General features: G+C 33.0%; 2 protein-coding genes and 2 long non-coding RNA genes across 4 annotated transcripts; all 4 read left to right on the forward strand.

Moving 5' to 3' along the window:
- Positions 1-2,588: 2,588 nt before the first annotated feature.
- On the forward strand, positions 2,589-4,099 carry LOC101204473 (protein TIFY 10a). The gene is made up of 3 exons (XM_004144385.3): positions 2,589-3,038; positions 3,141-3,501; positions 3,594-4,099. Exons 1-3 carry the CDS (start codon positions 2,891-2,893, stop codon positions 3,712-3,714), a joined length of 630 nt encoding a protein of 209 aa, XP_004144433.1. The 5' UTR covers positions 2,589-2,890; the 3' UTR covers positions 3,715-4,099.
- Positions 4,100-6,772: 2,673 nt separating this feature from the next.
- On the forward strand, positions 6,773-9,010 carry LOC116402585. The gene is made up of 2 exons (XR_004215034.1): positions 6,773-6,978; positions 8,487-9,010. It is a non-coding gene; the product is annotated as an uncharacterized LOC116402585 (long non-coding RNA).
- Positions 9,011-11,638: 2,628 nt separating this feature from the next.
- Positions 11,639-21,632, forward strand: LOC101204964 (oligouridylate-binding protein 1B). The gene is made up of 12 exons (XM_004144387.3): positions 11,639-11,878; positions 13,406-13,467; positions 13,866-13,968; positions 14,102-14,178; positions 14,258-14,319; positions 14,424-14,511; positions 15,334-15,409; positions 15,496-15,526; positions 15,671-15,790; positions 15,997-16,082; positions 16,305-16,481; positions 21,000-21,632. The coding sequence occupies exons 1-12, from the start codon at positions 11,777-11,779 to the stop codon at positions 21,282-21,284; spliced, it is 1,269 nt and encodes a 422-aa protein (XP_004144435.1). The 5' UTR covers positions 11,639-11,776; the 3' UTR covers positions 21,285-21,632.
- On the forward strand, positions 16,488-20,297 carry LOC116402722. Its single transcript, XR_004215280.1, has 2 exons — positions 16,488-18,883; positions 19,094-20,297. It is a non-coding gene; the product is annotated as an uncharacterized LOC116402722 (long non-coding RNA).
- Positions 21,633-22,663: the final 1,031 nt, after the last annotated feature.

Consider the following 22,663-nt stretch of genomic DNA (forward strand, 5'->3'; position numbering starts at 1 on the left):
ATTATATAAGCAAAACAACAAATAACAACAAGAACAAGAGAACATCCATGCCATATTAAAAGTATGCTTGTTAGTTTAATCAAACATACCAAAAATAAAATATAAGAAAATAACATCAAATAGCACCCTTTATAAATTAAACTAACAAAATATTTGTAAAAATAACAAGGTTGACAGGTCAATCGGTAAAAAAATTTAAAATGCCAAAGTTTATCGCATATGATAGTCATTTGTATATCATAACAACTAATAGCACATTTTTCAAATTGAAAATTAAAACAAATAGTAACCTATAATAGCTATTAATTGGTATTACTATTAGCTACTATCAGCGATAGTCTTTAATTTAACAAAACTGAGAAGAAATATTCGTAATAATGGTGGCAAATAAAAGGTTATCACTAATAGCAACGATAACAATAACAATTGATTGCAACTATATTTGGTGATAGGCACAACTAGTTGCACTTATTGATGATGATAGACACAATTGTTTGCCGCTATCAACGTGAGAAAATTGAGAAGTGTATGAAGCAATGTTTCGACTTGGGCTCTTGAATAGTCTTTTTGTCGATATTTGTGCTATATATGCAATTATTTTACTTTTTGTGCTATAAATTCTATTATTTTTTACTTAAATGTCATTCATGGAGGTGAACCTAAAATTATATGAGTGGGCATGGACCTATACCAAATCTAATATGCATAAGATATATTTGTCGATATATCAATCAGATTTAATATATGTATTGACAGATTTAATATCTTTGGAATTAGTCTTTGTCTTTTTTATATTATTATTAATTAGTATATGTATTGACAACTTTGAATTTATAATTTATTTATTATTACTTTTTTATAGGGTACGTTGCAATAATCAAAGTTGCCTACGAATGTATACCAGTTCATTTAAATTGCCATTTATTCTAAACTTTACTAATGAATCATTTTTGTTTTTTTAAAAAAGAAGTAATCAATAATTTACGTGGAATGGTACACAAAACAAGCCCAGAAGAAAATGTAAAATAAAATGAAACTCGAAATTTCTTACAAGTTTCATAAGAAGGAATCTACACAAACTTTCTTTTGTTTTTATCTCAAATAACTACTCTTTTTTCCCATCCAACGTATTATTTCTTACACATTTTATCATCACAATCTAAACTTTCCTTACACACTATCTAAATTAGTTTTTAGGTTAAAAAGTCATTTTTTTGCCTCTAAATTTTTTTTAAAAAGCAACAATTTAAGTTTAGACTCATTAACCATTTAGTTTTATATTATTAAACTTGTAATAATTTTGTATTATAAACGCGTATTAAATATTTAAATAAAAAGTATTCATTGAAGTTTAAAATTTAAGACACATTTCGTAATCTTGTTTTTAAAATTTTTTTTTTTTTTAAGGTTATAAATATTATTTGTAGCATCAACTTTCTTTTCTTGTTATCTATTTTTTTTTTACTAATGAATTGAAAAAAACAAACCAAAATTGGAAAATTGAAAAAGATAGGTTTTAAATTTTAGTTTTAGTTTTTATTTAGATTTGATTGAGAATTTATTTATTGTATTTAAGAAAGATAAAGAAAATAAATTTAATTTTAAAAAAATAATAAAAAAAGAAAAAGAAAAAGAAATGGTTTTGAGAAATAAAAAAAAGATGTGAATTAAATCCTGATAAACTTAAAAGACTAAAATGATTAGATTTAGTTAGATATTAGAAAAAACGTTTAAAATAAAATAAAAATAAAAATAATGGAAAATGAGAAAGGGGAAAGGGAAAGTGAAGAGAATAGGGAATAAGATTAGAGTTTACATATAATTTATAGATAAAGGAAAAAAGAAAAAAGAGAGAGAGAGAGAGAAGAAAAAAAAGGAATAAAAGAAAAAGGAATAAAGAGAAGGCGTGGAGGTGCACGGTGGAATAGAGAACTTTTGAAACTATGAATCACGTGTTAAATAATAAGAGAAGAGAAGAGAAGAGAAGAGAAGAGAAGAGATGGTATGTGTGTGTGGAATATGAAGGAAACGTGGTGAGACCGTTTCAAACTTCAAACAAACTAAAATTAAATAAATAATAAATGGGACCCAATAGATGTGTGTCGGCACGCCTCCGCCTCACAACCCTCCGCCCCCTCACTGCCCACTCGCCTTCCTTCACTTCACAACTTGCCCCTCTCTCTCCCCCCCCCGACTTTCTCTATCTCTCCACGCCACGCTTTCAACACTTCTTCTTCTTCTTCTTCTTTTTCCCTTCTTTTCCCCAATATACCCTCCATCTCTTTATTTTCTATATGAAATAAGAATATATTGTTGGAATGACTGGAAAAGATAAAAAGAAAGATAAGTATGAAGAATATTTCAATGTTGGTTTAGACGAAGCTCCACAACATGTTCGAGTACTAAATTAAGTATGAAAAAGGAAGCTATTTAACAGAGAGGGAGGCCCCAAATGTGGAATATCAAATATGTGAGAAGTTGATGAGATTTAGGACAATGTCGTAAATAAGTAAAGACACAAAGGGCATTCGTGAAAAAATCCAACTCTGCTTTGGCCCCTAGAATTAAGGTGTTAAGTAAATAATTGCTTTTCTTCCCCTATTTTTATATTTATTTTTTTAAAAAAAAACACGTGCTTTATGTTCCAATAAATTAATCCAATTAATTATTTTCAAAAGACAATCCGATAAAAGACATCCAAGATATTAAAAATTAAATAAAAACAAGAAAATGCTAGGAAGGTAGCTCTTCTTTATATTCTTCTTGTCATCTCCAAAATTACAATCATCCTAAAACAAATTTGAACACCCAAAGAGTTTTTCAGATCTGAAATATTCAAGTTGCAATTCCAAATTCCCATACCTTTTTTTTTTTTAATTTCAATTGCATCATGTCTACTACCTCCGACAACGCCGGCGCCGCACCCAGGTCTGCCAAGCTACCGGAGAAGTCCAGTTTTGCTCAGACTTGTAATCTCTTGAGTCAATACTTGAAGGAGAAGAGAACCCTTGCAATTACTCCAAGGATTGAACCAAAAGGTACTTTACTTTTCTCCAATTTCAAATTTCTTAACTAATTCAACACCCCCCCTTTTTTTTATTTTACCTGATTTTGTTCTTCTTTTCACGGATTTGTTTCAGATGAGTTTCCGACGACTCGACCACCGGTGGTAATGAATTTTTTTACGAACATGGAAAACCCAGATGAGAAATCTGCCTCTGTGGCGGCGGCGGACTCTATTCCACCAGGCGCAGAGCCGCCCTCTGCCACACAGATGACCATTTTTTATGACGGAAAAGTGTTGGTGTTTAATGATCTACCTTCGGAGAGGGCGGAGGAGATCATGGCCATGGCCGGTAAGGGAATTGCGCCGTCTTCCAGATCTATCACCACCGCCGTTTCAGACAACGGCGGAGAACAACCCCTGACGAAAGTCTCGAGCGATTTACCCATTGCAAGAAGAGCATCCCTGCATCGATTCTTCGAGAAGAGAAAAGACAGGTAGTTAGAATGAAACCTATTTGAATTAGTTAAAATCATTGACTCCCCTTTTTGTATGATGAGGTTCTTATGATTATTTTTGGTTTGTTCAGAGTCGCAGCAAGAGGTCCATACCAAGTGAATTTACAGGCTTCTTCTAAACCGAGTGGAGAAAGCTACAGATTCAAGAAGGAAAACGAGCAATCTTCGAAGCAGTTTGATTTAAATTTATAGGAAAGATTAATTATATAAATAGTTAAGATTATCGTTGTAAAATTCTGACATTAATTACAATTATGGATGGGGTGGATCCATGGCGAGTGTAATCGACTTTGTTCTTCTGAAGGTGGAAGCCGACCCCCTAAACAAATGAACAGATGCCGACTTCTTCTTTACTTTTCAACGAACACACACACACATATATATATTCTTAATTAATTTATTAAGAGTAATTATAGATTTGCAAATTAATTAATATGCCCCTTGTTGTGAAACTGGAAACTTGAGACTAATGTATATCCATCTTACTCTATGACGTTTCTTCTTATTATGCTCTATCGGTCTGACTCAAAGCTGTGGTTCCTTTTTTTTCTTAAGAATGAATGGAGTAATTCATCTATATTGTTGTCATAAGTTGAATTTATTATACACTACAATGTGTAAATTCTCTAGCATTGATGACACCCGCTCTTCATCTATAAGTTCAATTATTTTCTCTTCTAATAAAAAAAAATTCGGTGGAATGTTAGTGATATATCTAATTTTCTGGGTACTTTTGTATTGTTTTATGTCTATCTTTGTTTTCCAATTTTATGACATATTTTATACCCATTGAGAGGTTTTTTTTTTTTTTTTTCCATCTTTGTAGTTTATTTCACACTTTTATTGAATTGATATTTTTTTATTTAATTCATAGGCTTGCTTTTAAGTGTTGTTTGTTTTGGACTTGTACTGGGTTCTCTTGCAACCACTCCTAATTCACCTGCTAAATTCCAGGGGAGATGCCATGAGCAAGAGAAGTATCAACATCTCTGGATGGAGTGATACTCGACGCCTAATCCCTTACTTAGACTATATAACTCAATATTATAGTTAAGTTAAGGGCTCGTTTAATAACATTCTCCTTTCTTGTTTCTTCATTTTTTAGAACAAGAGAAGATATAGCAAAAATATTTGAGAAAACAAAAACTTGTTTAGTAATCATTATTTGTTGTTTCTTGTATTGTTTTTTCAAACATTTTTTTGCTTCTTTTTTAATTAAATATAATTTAAATATGTAAAAAATAAAAAAATAGAATTAATTAAAATATAAAAAATAGTTATAAAGTATTAGCATTATCAAATACACGTAAATCCGTTGCAAAATCAATAATTACAATACAGAAAATTTTATTGATCATATCAATTATCCATATGTCGTTAAATTTTGATTTAAAATATTATTTCTCATAAACTATGTTGATTCAAAATCAACTCAATTTATATAAATGTCGTGTGGTTGTAAAATATTAAAGATAATATAAACGATTATCTTAAATTTAAATTTAAAATAATAATTTAATTTTTAAAAAAACCATCAAAATTGAGAATTGATCTCATGCCCTAAAAAATCAAAAGTGAATATATGTCTCTCTCCCTACTAATCATCCAAATAGAAATTTTAAAACATGTAAGAAATAGAATCAAATAAAATGAGAACAAAACTAAAAGAAACTATTTTCCATAGTTTATTTATTTTTGTTCAATTTTTAGAAACGTTTTTCAAATTTTGGAAGTGAGAAACAAAAATGGTTATCAAATACATATGTTTATTAAAAAAATGAGAAACAAAAAATAGAAAACAAGAATGGTATTAAATGAATCCTAAACGTCAAACACATCCAATGTAAAGCGTAACAATGGAATGAAAAGCTCTAAACTTCTATTAACTTCAAATGTCTATTACGACACATTTTTTCTGCGACTCATCGCCAGATTTACACACTTAAATGTTTGGGTCTCTTCATAACCTTTTTCCAATAAAAATCAAGATGTACAACAAATGGAACATCAATGAAGACAATGATCTCTTTATATTGAATAAAGGCATGGTACAACACTATGTCTCATATTGAACTGAACTCATTGCGACTAATACACTTTTAAAAGACACGCTATGGAATGCAAGACAAACAAAATATGAATTACACGATGAGAATCTAAAAATTTTACACAACAAAGCAGTAACTTTCGCAAGGCGTCTAAAACTCCTGACTACCTACAAGTGAGGATCAAAAACATTTTTAAAACATAAGCCATAAAGCTTAGTGAGCGACCACAAGTTTTTAGAAATACATTTTTCAGAAAAACAAGTGTTTCACATTAAACCGTTTTTCATAACCACTGAAGTGTGTAGACTCACACTCAAACACTTAGATGGGCAACACTCACACATTCAGTGTTTCCTTTCCAAAGTCATCTTATATCGTCAATCCTATTTAGGTAGACTCAGCTCAACACCTAACGATTAGACATATGTTCATGCAAAGCACAACATTTTGAATCGAGTACCTGATCCCATGGTTTGGAAACATTTTACCAAAACCTAATTTTTCAAGAAAGCATTTAAATATTTAAAAAACAAGTTTTAGAAAACATTTTGCTCTAATACACTAACACATTTTAGGTAAAACAACATTTCAAGTTTACTTTTGGTTCAAAGGGTCAATTGATAAACAATGGTACATTTCCACCTGGCTCTTCCCTCTGCAGCTCCTCATCACCTCCTTTAGTCTTCCCTTTAGCATCTCCTCAATCTTTCTTCCAACACTCCTCAAATGAACATATATTCCTCTATATATACTTTCCCTAAAACTTAATAGTCATCACTTAGCTCTTATTTTAGTTACCACCTCACTGCCCCAATAGATGTCACTCCCCTAGCTCTTCTTAAGTCAACATTCCATAATTTTGCCAACTCCAAACTTATAATGACACACTCCTCTTACAAGTAATCAACCTCTCTATGTGAACTTCTCCTCGTGTCCAAAACTTGAGTTCCTAGCCCACCCCTTATCTCATTGCCAATCCTTCTCGTCACCTACTCTAACTCATAATTGTTACTTCGTTTTCTCTGGATAGAAATGCTTATCTGGCCTCGCTCCTGCTTCACAGCCTCACCCTTAGTACCTATTACGTTTTTGACAAAATATTATATTTAGTTTCTTTTTTTATTATTTTATTTAAAAAGAAAAATATCTTCTAAGCTTTTAGGGATATTTGTTGTTTTCTGAGCTGATGACATTTTCTCTCACAAGAAGATATTTGTGTTTCCTTCATCAACAAGCCTTGTAATTGAGAATCTTTTAAGATATTTTATCAAAAAAACTTTAAAGATTTCCTTTCCTCTTCCGGTTTAAAGTTCTTCTTTATCTTCTATAAAAGGGAAAGATCATTCTTATTCAATGTAATGAATCAAGATGCTTTCAAGATACAGCCTATAGAAGAATCTTTACAAAGGTAAGTCCTTACCCTTTTAGATATTTTATGAAGATTACTTACAAACACTATTTAAGTTATATGATGATAAGAGATTAAAAAAGACATAGTTAATTGAATATGTTCAATTACAATTTCAGGGGGCCTTACTATCTTTAAAAGATTCAAATAACAATTTACGGGGATCCTATTTATTTTTAGTAAATCGAAAATATTAAAAAGAGTACTAATCTAAGGGGAGTGTCTTCTAGATTAATGAAACATGTTCATTATTTAATACTCATTTGAATCTTAATAAAATCTCTTTATCTGAATTGTAAAAACTCTCTAGAAGTAGGTGTTTGTTCACCTAATTAGGTTTTAAATTTATAGTGTTCTTTTGCTTCTTGTTCCTTTAGCTATCACTCTAGCCTTTAAATAAAGTAACAACTTAAAAGTAAAATAAACTACTTTACTTTTTTAGTACAAATTCTTAACGCGGGATGGGGTGTGTGAGGCCTAAATCCAAAAAAATGGAGTCCTATTGAACATGAGAGACGTTGAGGAGTGAGATGATCATTCTAAAATGAAAAAATTGATCATTATAAAGATACATTTCAAATGGAAGTAAGAGGTAGAGGAAAGTTGGCGCAATGAAGGAGTCTTATCGCAAGAAGAGTTGGACAATTGAGTGAAGTGATGCGAAGAGAAGTCGAGAATGAAGTAGGCAGTTGTAGACTGTCGCGAGAAATAAAAGGCGGGAAAAAGGAATTTAGCCTTCGAAAAAGATAAGGCAAGAAAAAGTTTGGCTTCTCGAGATGATAAAGTTTTCATCTCGAGAGAATGTCAAATCAAAAGTTGACTGTTGGCTTACGTGTTGAGTTTGGTTTGGTTGCATAATGCGACAAAGCGGTAAAGTGACACGTGTAAAGCTATAATTCTGAACTGGCAGGTAAAGAGAGTAACATGTGTCCAAAGAATTAGTATAAATATGAGTGAAAACCTATAGAGAAGTGTTGTTACTTGAAAGTTTCATTGAGAGAGTGTAAGTAGTTGTGTTGTTGTTGAGAGAGTTCTAGATGATAAATGACATTCAGAGAAGAGGAGGACTAGAAGCTTGGGTGAGTGACTTTCTTAAACTCTACACTCCTACGTGTATGACTTTCTTAAACTCTACACTTCTGCACAAGTGGCTTTCTTAACTATGGGTGATATTTATTAACACTCTAGCAATGGTGATTTGTAAGCTAATGTTTTGTAAACTGTTTCTTAAATTGATCAGTTATGAGTGTGAGTTATTTATAACACGTTTTGTATCTCTGTGTTGTTATTATTATTGTTGTTGCTTAATTTATGTGAAAGGAGAAAATGATTGCTTTCTATGTACTGATTGTGGTGAATGTGTGATAACTTGTAGAAATACAAGTTATTGTGGCCTTTTATCTAAAATAATGCATAAGAACAGAAGAAAACATGAGAAAAAAATAGAGAATTTGACTAACTTGTGCATCGCGTATTACAAAGAAACATTATCCCTGTTTTATCGCAAGATAATAGGCAAAAAGAAGCAGAGCTTGGCGATCGAACGTTACACGGGAAGACGCGTTCAACCAACAAGACGACGAACAATCAAGCTAGATGATCTAATGTACTAGCAAACAAATTTGGTTGACGCGAATGTTAGGAAAAGGACAAAATGATGTATGCACAACATGATTCAACTTATTAAGAGGCATTAATGAGGTGTAGAATGTTTTGTCAACATCACCTCCCGTCTATAAATAGAATACTCTTACTTCATAACAAAGTGTGCAATCTTTGGACGAAGAGCAAGTTTATTGTCTTCCATTCTTTCTTTTTGAGTTCTAGGTGAGAGCTTAGAACAACAAGAGAGAGGGAGTTTCCCTAACAACCAGGCAAAAATCATAGCCAAAGAGTATGAGAAATCATACTTTACTGCTTGATACACTTCTTTATATTTCATTTTATGTTTTTATTGTGTTACTTTGTAATATGTACTCTATGGCTGAGAGACCTAAAGATATGTTTATAATAGTGCATTTCTTCTATAATTCTCCCATTTCTTTATTGTTATTCATGTTCAATCTGTTTAATTGGTTCATGAGTAATGAAATGTGTTATTAATACTAGAGAATCTGAATGTATATTTTATAAGTTTTGTTAGCTAAACGTGGATGTCAAATATTTGTGTATACGAGAGAACGACAATGATATTGATAGTAATCACGTGACAAGTAAAAGCACGTATTTAACTAAGCAAGCGGCGAAGAAAGTGTAGCAATACAATCTTATCGTCAAATTCATCATTCACATAAGTTACAGAGATGTTAACGTGTACGACAAAAGCATCGAGAGGTTACCTACCTTAATTAAGGATTAGTTACTTGTAATACAAACAAATTGATTAGATACAAATTATAACTTAGCTTTAAGTATTTGGATCCCAAGAGGTGAGCAAGTATGGCAAAGGCGCGGAAAGGTTGTTCTCCTTAATTCTAAAGTTAATAAATGATTTGTATCGCCTTGAACTATATAGTAATTAACGCACAATTCATTGCGATTAGTTAATTAACGTTCCTTCCTACCATGTTTGCAATATGAGTTCTTTCTCCATTTCACTCCATCGCCATGTCCACCTTGCACCACCAAAGGCACCTTAGTGAAAGCACGGATTAAACCGCATGAGTAATTAGTTGTTAATTCTCTGTGTTTGACCCTGAACTTACCAGGAAACCTTTCTTCGCTTACACTTGGACATTAGAGAGGAAAACTTGTTTTACATGCATACCATTAGAAGTTTAGCAATGCATGAATAAGAATTGCACATTTTATCACATGAGCTTTATTCTAGTGGCCTGATAAGTCGCTCAATTAGAACTTTAACACGACATATCTACGAACAATTGTATATGCACATAATGAAACAAGTATTGCATGTAAACCATTAGCCTTATTCCTATCATGTGAGCAATGCTTATGCGGTGTGTTCATAATGTGAATGGTGTTGTGTGGACGGCCAATGCAAAAGAAAATGTGTGTGGTAAGATACACTTGTTGGAATTTGAAGTGCGTTTATATTCTTGTAGAAGTGAAAATATTTCCTTTTTAGGTTTGGCTACTCCAAATTTTAGGGGAGGTGTTGCCTAAATTTTCATAGATTTTTTTTGAAAAAATGTTTTATCAATCTTCCGTTTGAAAATGAATGTTTCAAAGAGTACATTCACACCGCGATCTAGGTTAAAAGGAAAAATCTAGAAGGGGTGTGACACATTGTGGAAGCAATTTGCCTACCAACAGAAGTCATTCGAACTACCTTTCAGTCCACATCCACCATCAATTCTTCTCGATTCGCTCCAATTTAGCCCACTGATCCACTAAATCTTTAGTAAATGCAAATAGTATGTGATATTTTGCTATACTTAAAAATAGTTCTTCAATAATTTAATTTACTCACACTCAAAATTATTTTTTAAAAAAGAAAACACTCCCTTTCAAATAGTCTAATTTATTAATAAAAAACAATGATAATTGGTTTTGATAAAGATATTTTGGAAGTTTAAAAATAGAAAAACCCCATAAATAAATAAAAACCTTTGAGACCTTTTGAATAATATAGCCATAAAAAGTTTAGAAAGTACTGCAAAAGATTTATTATTATTATTTTAGCATAGGTTACCTAAGCATTTTCATTCTATTCATAAATTTCTAAAACATAAAATACTGACAAGGAAACTAAATGAAAATTCTTCTCTATATTGTATCATCAATAAAATGTAGTATAATAAATTAACAAACTAATAAGCTATGTGAAACGTAACTACATGCAATACATTTGATGGGGATTTGTTGGAAATGATTTTGAATAGGATCAAAAAAATAATTTTAATCAATCTAAAATCATTTACAAACCTATTTTAAATTTTCATTTCAATATGACGCAATTAAAATAAAAATATACAACATAATTTTTTATAAAAAATTATTTGTAATTACTTTGACCATCTTTTTCTTCTCCATTACATTGCCATTTAGGTGTATAAATTAGAGAGAAACACCAAAGTCTCTTCAATTCCCAAGTAAATAAATTATAGTTTCTTTGGACATATAAGAATAAATTTATAAGCTTGCTACATTTTTCTTTTTAAATTTTTATTTATAAACTAAGAATCCTATGTCATATTTCAAGCACCATGTTGTATAGTCTTGGTGGTCACATACTTTTTCTTGCTATTATATTTTTATCCATATTTTTATAAAGTAAGACCAACTTTTACGAATTAAAAAAAAAAGAATATTTTTTAAAATTTTATTTTCTCCCAAAATTGGGATATTTTAAAAAATAGTAAAATAAATTAAAATAATACAACTAGATAAAAAATTTAGATAAAGTTATTTTGTCGATTAGAATAAGATATATGATATTTGAAAATTTTATTTCATCAAAGACGTGGATGATTTAATTTATTAATTGTGAATGAAAGAATTTGTGGAAAATAATAACAAAATTATTATATTTGAGATTAAAAAATAAAAATGATTAGAAAATGATAATAATTAAGGTAAAGAATGGTTGTGTGGACTTTGTTTGTTAGGATGTGAAGTGTCATGTGATGATTGGTTGATTCAAAGCATAGGAAAAAGAGAGTAATGCAGAATATAAAATCTCTTTTTAGGAGCCACTCAAAAACTTTCTGGGAGCGTCTCTCTTCTTCTCCCATTTTTTCGAGGTCGTTGACACGAGCCTCGTTCCACACCGGTGCCCTAATCTATCGCTCTGTCTGCAAATTATTGTAATTTAAGACCATAAACCCCAACAAAAATGCAGCATCAGAGGTTGAAGCAACAGCAGCAAGCTTTGATGCAGCAAGCTCTTCTTCAGCAGCAGTCTCTCTATCATCCTGGCCTCTTAGCTCCTCCCCAGGTTTCAACTTCTTCCCATCATTTCTTTCTTCCTTTACCTCTGATTTGTGTTCTTTCATTTGATTCTTCCCTTTTCCTTGTTGATTTTGAGCTCGATTGCTTCTTCTTAGAACCAAGGCAGGTGGCTTTGTTTTTTTTTTTTTTTTTTCCTTCTTCGCTTGATTCGAGCCTTAATGGGTAATTTTAGTTTCAATTATTGATAAATTGAAGGGGATTCTGCGTTTGTAAGATGTGTGGAATTGAGTTTCATTTGTACTTCACATTACCAAGTGCGGTATCAATTCTCATATCAATCACGGGCGGAGCTAAGAATTTCCGTAGAAGAGGGCAAAGCTATTATAGTCTCATATTCTTCTTTCGTTTTCCCCCCTAAATTGCAAATTTCCTAACGATATCTTGATGTTTGATAATAGTCTAAGTTTTAATAAAATCCATTCTTCTGGTTGGTTATACATCTGAATTATAATTAATTCACGATGATATTACAAGCTTTTTTGGCACCTAGGTATCGTAGGTTTAGGCGAATTGTCCCTTAAAATTAGTCGAATGGCCGGAAGTAATAAAGAAATGTTATTAGTGGGTGTCATAGGAGTAATGATTAGACTGCTTCCCTGTGCAGTGTGTTCTAAACAATGTGTATGATTTTTTTTATTTTATATTCCAACCAGTAAATGCACTTCCAATTTTCGAACTAATTATTCAAATAGTTGAAAATTGTAAACTTGGATAAACGAACCACTCAAATAATATGCAGAAGAGACAGAGAAGAATGTATCTATTGACTTAACTACGAAAAATAAAGGTTTTTTGCCCACATGAACTTAGGTTAACTGACATCTGTTTCTTTTCAAGGACAAGAGGTTCTAGGTTTGAGTCCCCTTACCGGACCCCAAGTTGTTCTTAAAAAGACCTTTTCAAAAAAAAAAAAAAGGTTTCAGTTTATCTAATTGATGTAGAGAAGAAAGCTTTGAATGTTTAACCATCTAAACAAAATTAAATAAAAAAAACTGAAACAACTGCCAGCGAACCAACTTGAATGGTAATCAAACCCAGGGCTTTGTGTCCTATTGTTGTTCTCAAGTTTCCAAGAGTCCTTTCACGACACTTTCTGGACCAGAAGACGGTTGTACTAAGTCCACATATCCGTACTAGTTTGGATTGCTTGTTATAATGTCTCATAGGCCACAGAGAGTTCTTCTCATTAAACTAATCTTCAGAATACAAGACTCTTTAAAGAGAAAAAGTAACAATCTGCTTAATAATGGAATTACAACTACTAACAAAACATAACTAATGCAGATATTAGTTATTATTACACAACCTTCCAAAATTTGTGATAAATAGATGTTTACAGTTGAAACTTAAAAATGCACATCAGGTTATTTTTCTTGTGTATAAGCATTAGCGTCTTTTAACTGCTCTGGATTAGTCAGGAAAATCTAATGGAACCATTTTGAAATCCTTCAGCTGCAGGTCATTTTCTGCAGTGACATTTTTCTCATTTTTCTTTTACCCTTTCTTTTTGCAGATTGAGCCAATTCCAAGTGGAAATTTACCTCCTGGTTTTGATGCAAGCACTTGCCGCAGTGTGTGAGTGTTTGGCTATACTATTACCATTCATTATTTTTTTCATTATACTTCTCATTATATTTTAATATAATTAAATTTATTTTTTTTGCTTTTAGTTTTATTTCTTGCTAAATCTTATAATGCTGTCTAATAATTCTCTTTGTTTGTATCTCATTGAAAATATTTCTCATATTGCTTTTTTAATATTAGTTTCATTAGTTTCACTTGTGCGATTAAATCCTTTGCTTTCAATTCCATGAATCATTTCAAATTTCAGTGATGATGATAAATATAGTTTGTGCACTTTAACTAAATTTATGAGGTATATTGTTGAATTCTTGAGTATTCTCTCTTGTTGCATCTCTGACTTTACTTTGTCACTTCCATTTGATTTATTGCACGACTGCTTTATAATTCAGATATGTTGGAAACATCCATATACAAGTAACAGAACCACTTCTTCAAGAGGTTTTTGGTAGTATTGGTCCTGTTGAAGGCTGTAAGCTTGTAAGAAAGGAGAAGGTTTGTCTTCTGCAATGCATATTATCCTTCTTTAAACTCGAGTATTGGACTTGTTGGAAATTGCTTGTCATATTCTATGTTTCAAGATCATTATCATACTGACCTACGCTTGTGTTGTCTCTCCTTTTTGTAGTCATCCTATGGATTTGTCCACTACTTTGATCGGAGATCAGCTGCCCTGGCTATTTTGTCACTCAATGGGAGGCATTTGTGAGTAGAACTATGTATATATTTTTATTAAGTCTTCTTATTTTGTAGTATTATCTCGAACATGTTATGTATGTTGCAGGTTTGGGCAGCCTATTAAAGTTAACTGGGCATATGCTAGTAGCCAGAGGGAAGACACATCAGGTTGGACTTTAATTGATTATTGTCTTATTTACTGATCTTATGATGGTTTTTTCATTCAAAACAAAACTTCCACAAACATTTTAAATTTTTTCTTCTTTGTGCAGGTCATTTCAACATTTTTGTTGGCGATCTTAGCCCTGAAGTCACTGATGCTATGTTGTTTGCATGCTTTTCTGCTTACTCCAGTTGCTCGTAAGCATAATCTCTTTAAATATTAAACTTTGTTTCTCATCTTCCTTTTTGAACTATTCATTTAATGGCTCCCTAACTATGAGAAAATAAGATTAATAGTGTGTGTGTGTTTTATTGTTGAGTTATTGAAATTATTATTTTATATATATGTATATATATATATGGAAACTGAAATTTTCATGGGAACTACTATGGAAACTGGAAAGATTAGCAACAAGGTAAGCTTCCTCTTGGAGTATGCAGAAAAACAGTTTCCCCAATAAAACCCAGTCACAGGACGCCTAAACTCAAGAAATTGCAAGACCTCAATCCTGACTTGGGTAGCTGACATGAAACCATAAGTTTCTTTTCTTTCCTCTTAAGAGGTCAATAGCCTTTTGAACATGATGGATTCTATCTGAGCAATCCTTTCAATGAAGCTTTAAATGAGATGGACGTGTGAACCAAAGACTTTGTCCAATTCTGTAAAATATAGGATGACAACGATTCCAAAATTTCCTATTGGAAAATCTACTGCAAATGCAAAGTCGAGACTCAAGAGCAACCCCAAAGCGGGAAGTAAACTCCGAAAAAAACAAAAGGATGGAAATTGCCACTTGCTAATTTTCTTTCCACCAATTCTTGAAATAATCTGTCTGATCAAGCCCATAAATGAAACTTCTATCTCTTCCAAAATAATGCCTCACTTTTCCTGGAAAACGTTTTTTTCTTGTACCAACGAAAATGTCATCCTTTCTAAGATTCATTGATAGGCTAAAAAAATGAGTTTTCAATCTAGTCTCATGGACAATTGCATCTTTACTGCTGTTTTGCTAATTTCAGAGATGCGAGGGTTATGTGGGATCAGAAGACTGGGCGATCAAGAGGGTTTGGATTTGTTTCCTTCCGAAACCAGCAGGTTTGAATTTCTTCTCAGTGCTTCCGCTAACTGTCTGTTCTTTAATTTTGTTCTGTGGAATGAACATTTTGATGCATTTCTTTCAGGAAGCTCAAAATGCAATAAATGATTTAACCGGTATGTTCTGGTTCTTATCTTTTTTCCTTAATGGATCTCTGCCAACCCTTGTAACGTTTCTTGGCATTTAGTTACTGTGTTGGACTTATGCTTGGAACTTATTAATCTGACCACTTATTGGTCTTGTATATGTTTTCCACTTAGGTAAGTGGCTTGGGAGTAGACAGATTCGTTGTAACTGGGCAGCCAAAGGTGCTGGAGTGAATGAAGATAAACAGGGCTCAGATACCAAAAGTGTGGTAGAACTATCAAATGGCTCATCTGGTGAGTTTTGTACAGAACCTGGACCCGTCTGCAGAGATTCCTACTTTTACTATTTATTTGAGCACCCTAAAATTAAATTGTGATTCATTTATTTGACTTACAAGCAGAAGAAAATTGTTTCTGTGCAAGTGTGAAATTTGGTTCTCTGTGACCTTGTTATTAGAATAAGATCTGAAAAGCTTATATTCATCTCTGTGGTTGTGCAGAAGATGGTAAAGAGTCCGTAAATAATGATGCTCCTGAGAACAACCTTCAATATACTACTGTATATGTTGGCAATCTTGCTCCAGAGGTAAAACTACCTTAATTATTGCATGATCTAACCATTTAGCTCTTTAAGATGCAATTGGAATGTCCACTAGCACGGAGAGCTCTTTATAAGGCTCCGTATATAGGGGAAAAGATGTTTGAGGGTGATATCTTATTTCGACGGAGAATGTTTGATTAAATGTTCCCAAACATCATAGTTCTCATAACTATTTCATTTGGAACCAATAAATTTTCTTGTCTGCAGGTTAGTCAACTTGATCTACATCGCCATTTTCATTCTCTTGGTGCTGGGGTCATTGAAGAAGTCCGAATTCAGCGGGATAAAGGATTTGGTTTTGTGAGGTACAATACTCATGCTGAGGCAGCTCTGGCTATTCAGATGGGAAATACTCGGTCTTTTCTTTGTGGGAGACAAATAAAGGTATGGTTCTGCTTTATATGGTGAAGCTACTCTCTCGTATTGCTAATTGTGTCCAGGAAAAAATTTATAAAATTTGGACCATGTCACTTTCCATTGCGCCAGTGCTGAAGTTTTTGAATGGTAATCCTCATGTTACAATTCATTGAGCAGACGTAGCTGACATCGCATACTGGTGACTTGACATACCATATTCTCTAGATTTGGGTCTGAACTGATGTAATTGGTCACCTGAAAATAAAATTAAAGGTGTACAAGTCTTGGTAGTATTGAACAGTTGGCTCCGTTCTTGGTGCATAATCATTGCTTCTCTGTTTAAAATTTTTCAAATACATAAATTGGATAGTTGTCCACTGAGGGAGAAAGGTTAATAAGTTTACTCATCAGGCTCTCTTTTATTTTCATTTACAACCATCAAATTTCCAAGTTATTAATGCATCTACAGTCTTCTATGATCCCCTGGAAATTTCCATCAGAAATTATCATGTGCATAATCGTACTAATGATGACCATCCTTCCCCCATGGCCCCATCGGTTCACTTGATGAACCCCCCTGCTCCTTCATTCCTTTGATCTTCTGTGCGATCTTCCTCTTCCCCCAAGATTCCTTCTTGAAATTGTTTTGATCGTTTTATAGACATTGTTTCTACTGCTTTCTTTTGGTGCAAAACCAAGTAATATTTTGTTCACAATAACTTATCTTATTTGATTTCATTTGGAGAGCTTCATTAATTCATCCATAGGTGCATGGGAGTTTTTTACTCCCTTAATTTATCAATCTGAGTTTATTTTATTTTTTTATAAAAAATCTTAAAACTCAATTGAAGGGACAGTTGCGGTGAAGAAATATTTGGGAGGGAAAGTGGAACCAAGAATCTAAAGGAGGGAGATGTAGATTCCAAATATTTTCAGTTTGTTACCTCATAGAGACCAAAAACATTTTCTTTGAGAGAGTTGAGGAGGTATTATGTTGAGTAAGTGTGAGAGATGCCGAGGAAGACTTGATCAATTGATTTACTAAACTATCGTCTTAAACCCTAGGCAAAAGATATATCCATCCCCTAGATTGGAACCCAGTAAATATCATTTAGAGGCTATGAAGCATAGATACTTCGTGTGAGGTAGGGAATCAATCAGTATTGGTTCCAGATACATATGTATTTGATGGCGTGTCTGTTTTTACTTTTTTTTCTTAATAACGTCTCACCTTCCCAATTCTTGAAGGGTACATGCTAGACATTCCCCCACCCCACCTTCCTCACCACCAAAGAAAAAAAAAAAAAGAAAATCTTTGACAAGTCAACAAATTTTTTTTGTTTATCTTCGTACCTCTTCCTCTAGTCATCTTCTCTAATCGATCTAACTCTGGTGCCAACTGCCACCAACCTTGTCTATTGTTGTATTTTATTGACTTGTAATTCAATTGTCTCTAATGTTGCCTTTTGTATTGTATATTAATGTTAGAAGTTGTACTATTGTCATTAACATGAAATTACATGCTTTTTAGCAGATTGCATTTGTATCCTTATGTTAAATTTATTTATATCCTAGACTTGTTTGTTTGTTTTTCTAAATAAAAAAACATATCCTCAATGTAACTGACATCCCAGTTCTTCAGAAACTCATCTTCTTCGAATCTTATCGCATCCATATTCGTGTCTGTGATTCATTGATAAGAGGTTTTTTCTTGAGCTCCTTTTCATTGTAGATGAAATTCTGGCGGCTAAGGTCCCTAGGTGATATGGTTTTTCCATGTTTTTCTTTGTTACTTGTTGGAATACTCTCAAATCAGATTACAATGAAGGTGTTCTAGGACCTTTTTTCTTTATAGAATGGCCTTATTTATTCTTAGTGTCAGCAAAGCAAAACCTATATTATGCCTTGTTCCCAAATGAGTTGGAAACCACTAGACTGACTAATCTTACCTCATGACATCACGAGCATCAGTTCACCTGATGATTGATAGCTGAAAATCCAAGAGTCCAGTGTTGCAGCCTTGTATTAGTTAAAAGTTTAGTACTAAACCCTGACATGTAGAAATATGGTTTGAAAGAAATCAACACGTTTTCCACCATACGGCTTCAGTATGGTCCAACCGATTCGTTTAAATGCATCATCATGGTACTCCATGGTCAAAGGATTTCAGGGTTATTCCACACAGGACATTCACCTCAACTGGCAAGCTTTTATTGTTTAGCCATTTTGAGTCCAACTAAGGAGATTTAGGGAAAGGCCCTGATTCTGCTCGGTTTTGAGTTGTCTTTTAGTCTTTTTTTAATGATAGGCTGCTGATGTAAAGGTCTTATGTTTTTTACCATTTTTAATTTCTCAATGTCATTTCATTTCTCTATTTTTCGGATATGATGAGGACGCTAAAGGGGTGTCAACCTAGTTGAGATGTCCAGGTGCGTTTTCTGATCCCTAGTTCTTTAATTGCCCATTGTATAACCCTCTTGTATTTTGAACTCTGCCTCATTTTTTATAATAAATGAGATTAGTTTATTTATTTAAAAAAATCCTGACATGTAGAAGTCTTCAGAGGAAAACAAGTGTTTTTTTCTTCTTTTCTGGATTTTAATCCAATCTCTGAAAGTTGTTTTCCTTTTTGGTCATAGAGTAAAATCTTCGTCTTGGGTTGCCTTCAAATGCCAACTATTCCATTCCATATCTATGGCCATCAAGGGGAAAAATTCAGACCACAACCGGTGGTATACAAAGTTGACCTCTCTTCCCCTTCATTTTTAGTTTCATGATTTTTCTTTTTCTTTTTATTATATTTTTAGCCAGCAACACTCTCCATAAACCAACCTCAATATGCTGATAGCACCACTAATTTCTCCTACGGACTTAATTGGGTTGAAACTTGGTATGGAAACCTACTAAGTGAATTTTCAAAATCAGAGAAACCTTGAAATTAAAAAAAGGCAATCTCCTTCCGTCAAAACATGACTAATCTTCTCAAGGCTGTCAAATACTTTGAAGTCTCCTTTGACTTTGACTTAGACTTGCCTTTCTAGATTGGAGGTCTTGGGTCTCGTTCTGCCAATGTCCTCAAAACAGTGCCAACATCATCCAATGTTCTTCAGTGACTTAGCCCTCAAACTATCTCGGTCTCAACTTAAATGGACCTTAAAGCATTTCTTTTGGAAACCAATCATTGAAGGTTGGTGGTAGGTACACCCTTATTCTCCCTTCTAAAATCTCCAATTTTACTCCATATTCCTCTCCAAGGTTCCAGGAAATTTCCAAATCTTTAACTTATACCAACGTACCGCTCATCTTTTGAACAGGTAGCTTTCTGTGTTGAACATAAACCTCAGAAGACAACTTTAAAGTCGAGGTGTTCCAAGATTGGCTATCAGTATTTTTCATGGATGATTGTTGTCTAGGTGACAGGGTCTGTTCTCTCTGTTCCAGATTCTTCATTCTTGGGACTGGCCTTTTGACCTTTCAGGTTTTCTTGGATTGCAAACCTCCTAGAATGCATTTTCATTCCAAATTTATATAAAGTTATTTGAAAGAACTATAGATGTACAAAGATCCAACACATGATCCAAAGAAGTATGCATCTGATCATCTCCATTACTAGATGTGTTCACTCCAGAATCCGAAGATTAGTTATATGTTATATCCATTGCTTGGTGTCTTCTCCTTGTGGCATTTGCTCTTTACTCTTAATCACTTTTGATGGATCCCTGGCCCTTGTCAGGAATGTAAAATTCAACCTTGTAGCCCTCATGCTCTCTGACCCTCCAAGATTCTATCAACTTCTTTTGGATTATGTGGCCGGAGACAAACCAATGAATTTTTGTAGGCAAAGAAAGTGATAAATCATCGATTGACCCAAAACCTTAAGCTGACGGGTGAAGGTAAATTTAATATATATCATCTAGCTGAAAGAAATTTCATATATCTTCTAAATCTTAACGGCTGCTGACTGGCGTCAAAGATATACAAAAAAGCCCCATGACTTCATGCTAATCCAATGTATCTCATCCACACCCTCATGCTCTTCGAAATGTTTCGTTCTTAATTTATGATATTTTCCCTAATTAGAGGAGTTTTTATAACTCTCTTAGTTGGGCTGGAGCTATCCTTCTCTCTTTTGTCTATTTCACAGGCATGAAACTCTTTCTTTTCAGGCTTACTAGTTACTACTGGGATGCCCTTGTTATCTACTCCAACTGTTCATTATAAAAGCGTGTATCACATTCATTTTTAATGATATGGAAAAACATTTTTGCAGTTTATGTTGTCATAGTAATTTCAGCCGGAATTTTGGTTTGAAAGGATGCTTGGCAATCTTTCAAAGTCTTTTTTGTATTTTTCTTTTCAAGCTTTAGTTTGTATTGGGAACTTTTATCTTTCATAGTTGCTCTTTGATTACCGCTCTATTGTTTTCGTTAGTCTCTTTTCATTATATCAATAAAAAGTTCTATTTCCTTGAAGAAAAAAAAGGTCTAGGAGGAAATTGCTAGTTCTTTTGGGAAATAACCCAATTGATTTTTGTCCTTATTGCAGTGCTCTTGGGGTAGCAAACCCACACCACCAGGAACAACATCAAATCCACTCCCACTGCCAGCAGTTGCTTCCACACCTGGCCTTTCAGCAGCTGACCTTTTGGCTTATGAGCGGCAACTAGCAATAACCAAGATGGGTGGTGTTCATGCAGCACTTATGCACCCTCAGGGGCCTCACCCTATGAAACAGGCACCTATGGGAATGGGTGCAGCGGCAGCCAGCCAGGCTTTATATGATGGTGGCTTCCAGAACATTGCAGCACAGCAACTTATGTACTACCAGTAGTAAATATGGCTTAGCTTTTGCTTTTGCTTTTGCTTGATGAAATCGATTTATATCCTCTTACTTTTTCTGAGATTATATGAGCCTTCAATGCACCCTCTATATGAGTTTTTTTTCTTCTTTTGGTGTTCAGATTCTTTTGCACCTACAAATGGAAATTATGTTTGTTACACTTGCTTTTTCCTTTTTTCTTTTTTAGTGTTATTATTAGGGCCAGGGTCAGTGGCTATGGGCAATTGAGGAAGCTTGTTGATCAATCAGAATGTACTTTGTTACTTTGTTTTCTTTCTGAAGGACAATCTTGTTGTTACATACAATATAATATAAAACATATTCAACTGATTTAACCCACCACAGCCTAAGTGTGAACAAAAAGTGCTAGAAGAGAAAATTGAGTGTTGAACTGCGAAGCTTGGGCTCCTGTTAATTGGTGTTTCTGATTTTTGTGCTTGTGTTTGATTGTGTTTATATTTTGTTTTTAATGTTCAACCTCGAAATAGATTAATGACGGACTTTAGCCTGATGATATTGTAATCACGTAACAATTTTTTTTTGAAATTATCCTTCAATTTTGCAATGCAGTACTTACTGGACTCAATTTTATCAAGAAAGATGCACAATTCAATTGGTTATCACTGCTCACTTAGCAAGACTCGATTTGCTTATGATGTCCAGTTTATTGAATGTGCAAGTTATTACTATTATTATTTTTATTTAAGACTTTTTAGGGTTTAGGAAACTTATTTTTGAAGGCAAAGGTGCTGAAAAAATGTTTATAAATATGTCAAAGTATCATTGTTCATGCATGTAGTATAATTATTATGTTTTAGAATGAGTTGAGGAAGTAAGAATTTCGTGGGGGGAGTGAACAATTGAGAGCGATCATTATTCAAATTTTGGATCAATAGTAAATTTAAAGAAATTATAAATAATTGAAGACTAATTAAAAGTTTACATGTTATAAAGTTGAACCTAATATGGTTGTATTATATTAAATAATTTCTACACTTTACTTTCTCTAATTAAAACTTTGATTTCAAGAGCATTTACACGCTTTACTTTCTCCAATCGTACGTACACGTTTGATAGAAATATCATTAAATGATCAAGTATTGAAGATGAAATCACATTCCATCAAATCACATATATATACACAAGTTATTAACTCTACGTAATATGGTTTTTTGAAAACTTTATAGGAACAATCATATGATTCGTGATCAGTCTCCAAGCGAAAAGTTGAATATGCAAGACTTTCAGATATTGTTTAATATACAATACATTCCCAAGAACCTGTCTCATTTAGAAGTTAGAAAACACATATCAGTTCTGATATTTTTTTTTGGGTTAAAAATGTTATTGGCCTATCAAAAAGTAATGAT

This window comes from Cucumis sativus, chromosome 3 (genome assembly GCF_000004075.3).
Source record: "Cucumis sativus cultivar 9930 chromosome 3, Cucumber_9930_V3, whole genome shotgun sequence".
NCBI lineage: Eukaryota > Viridiplantae > Streptophyta > Magnoliopsida > Cucurbitales > Cucurbitaceae > Cucumis > Cucumis sativus.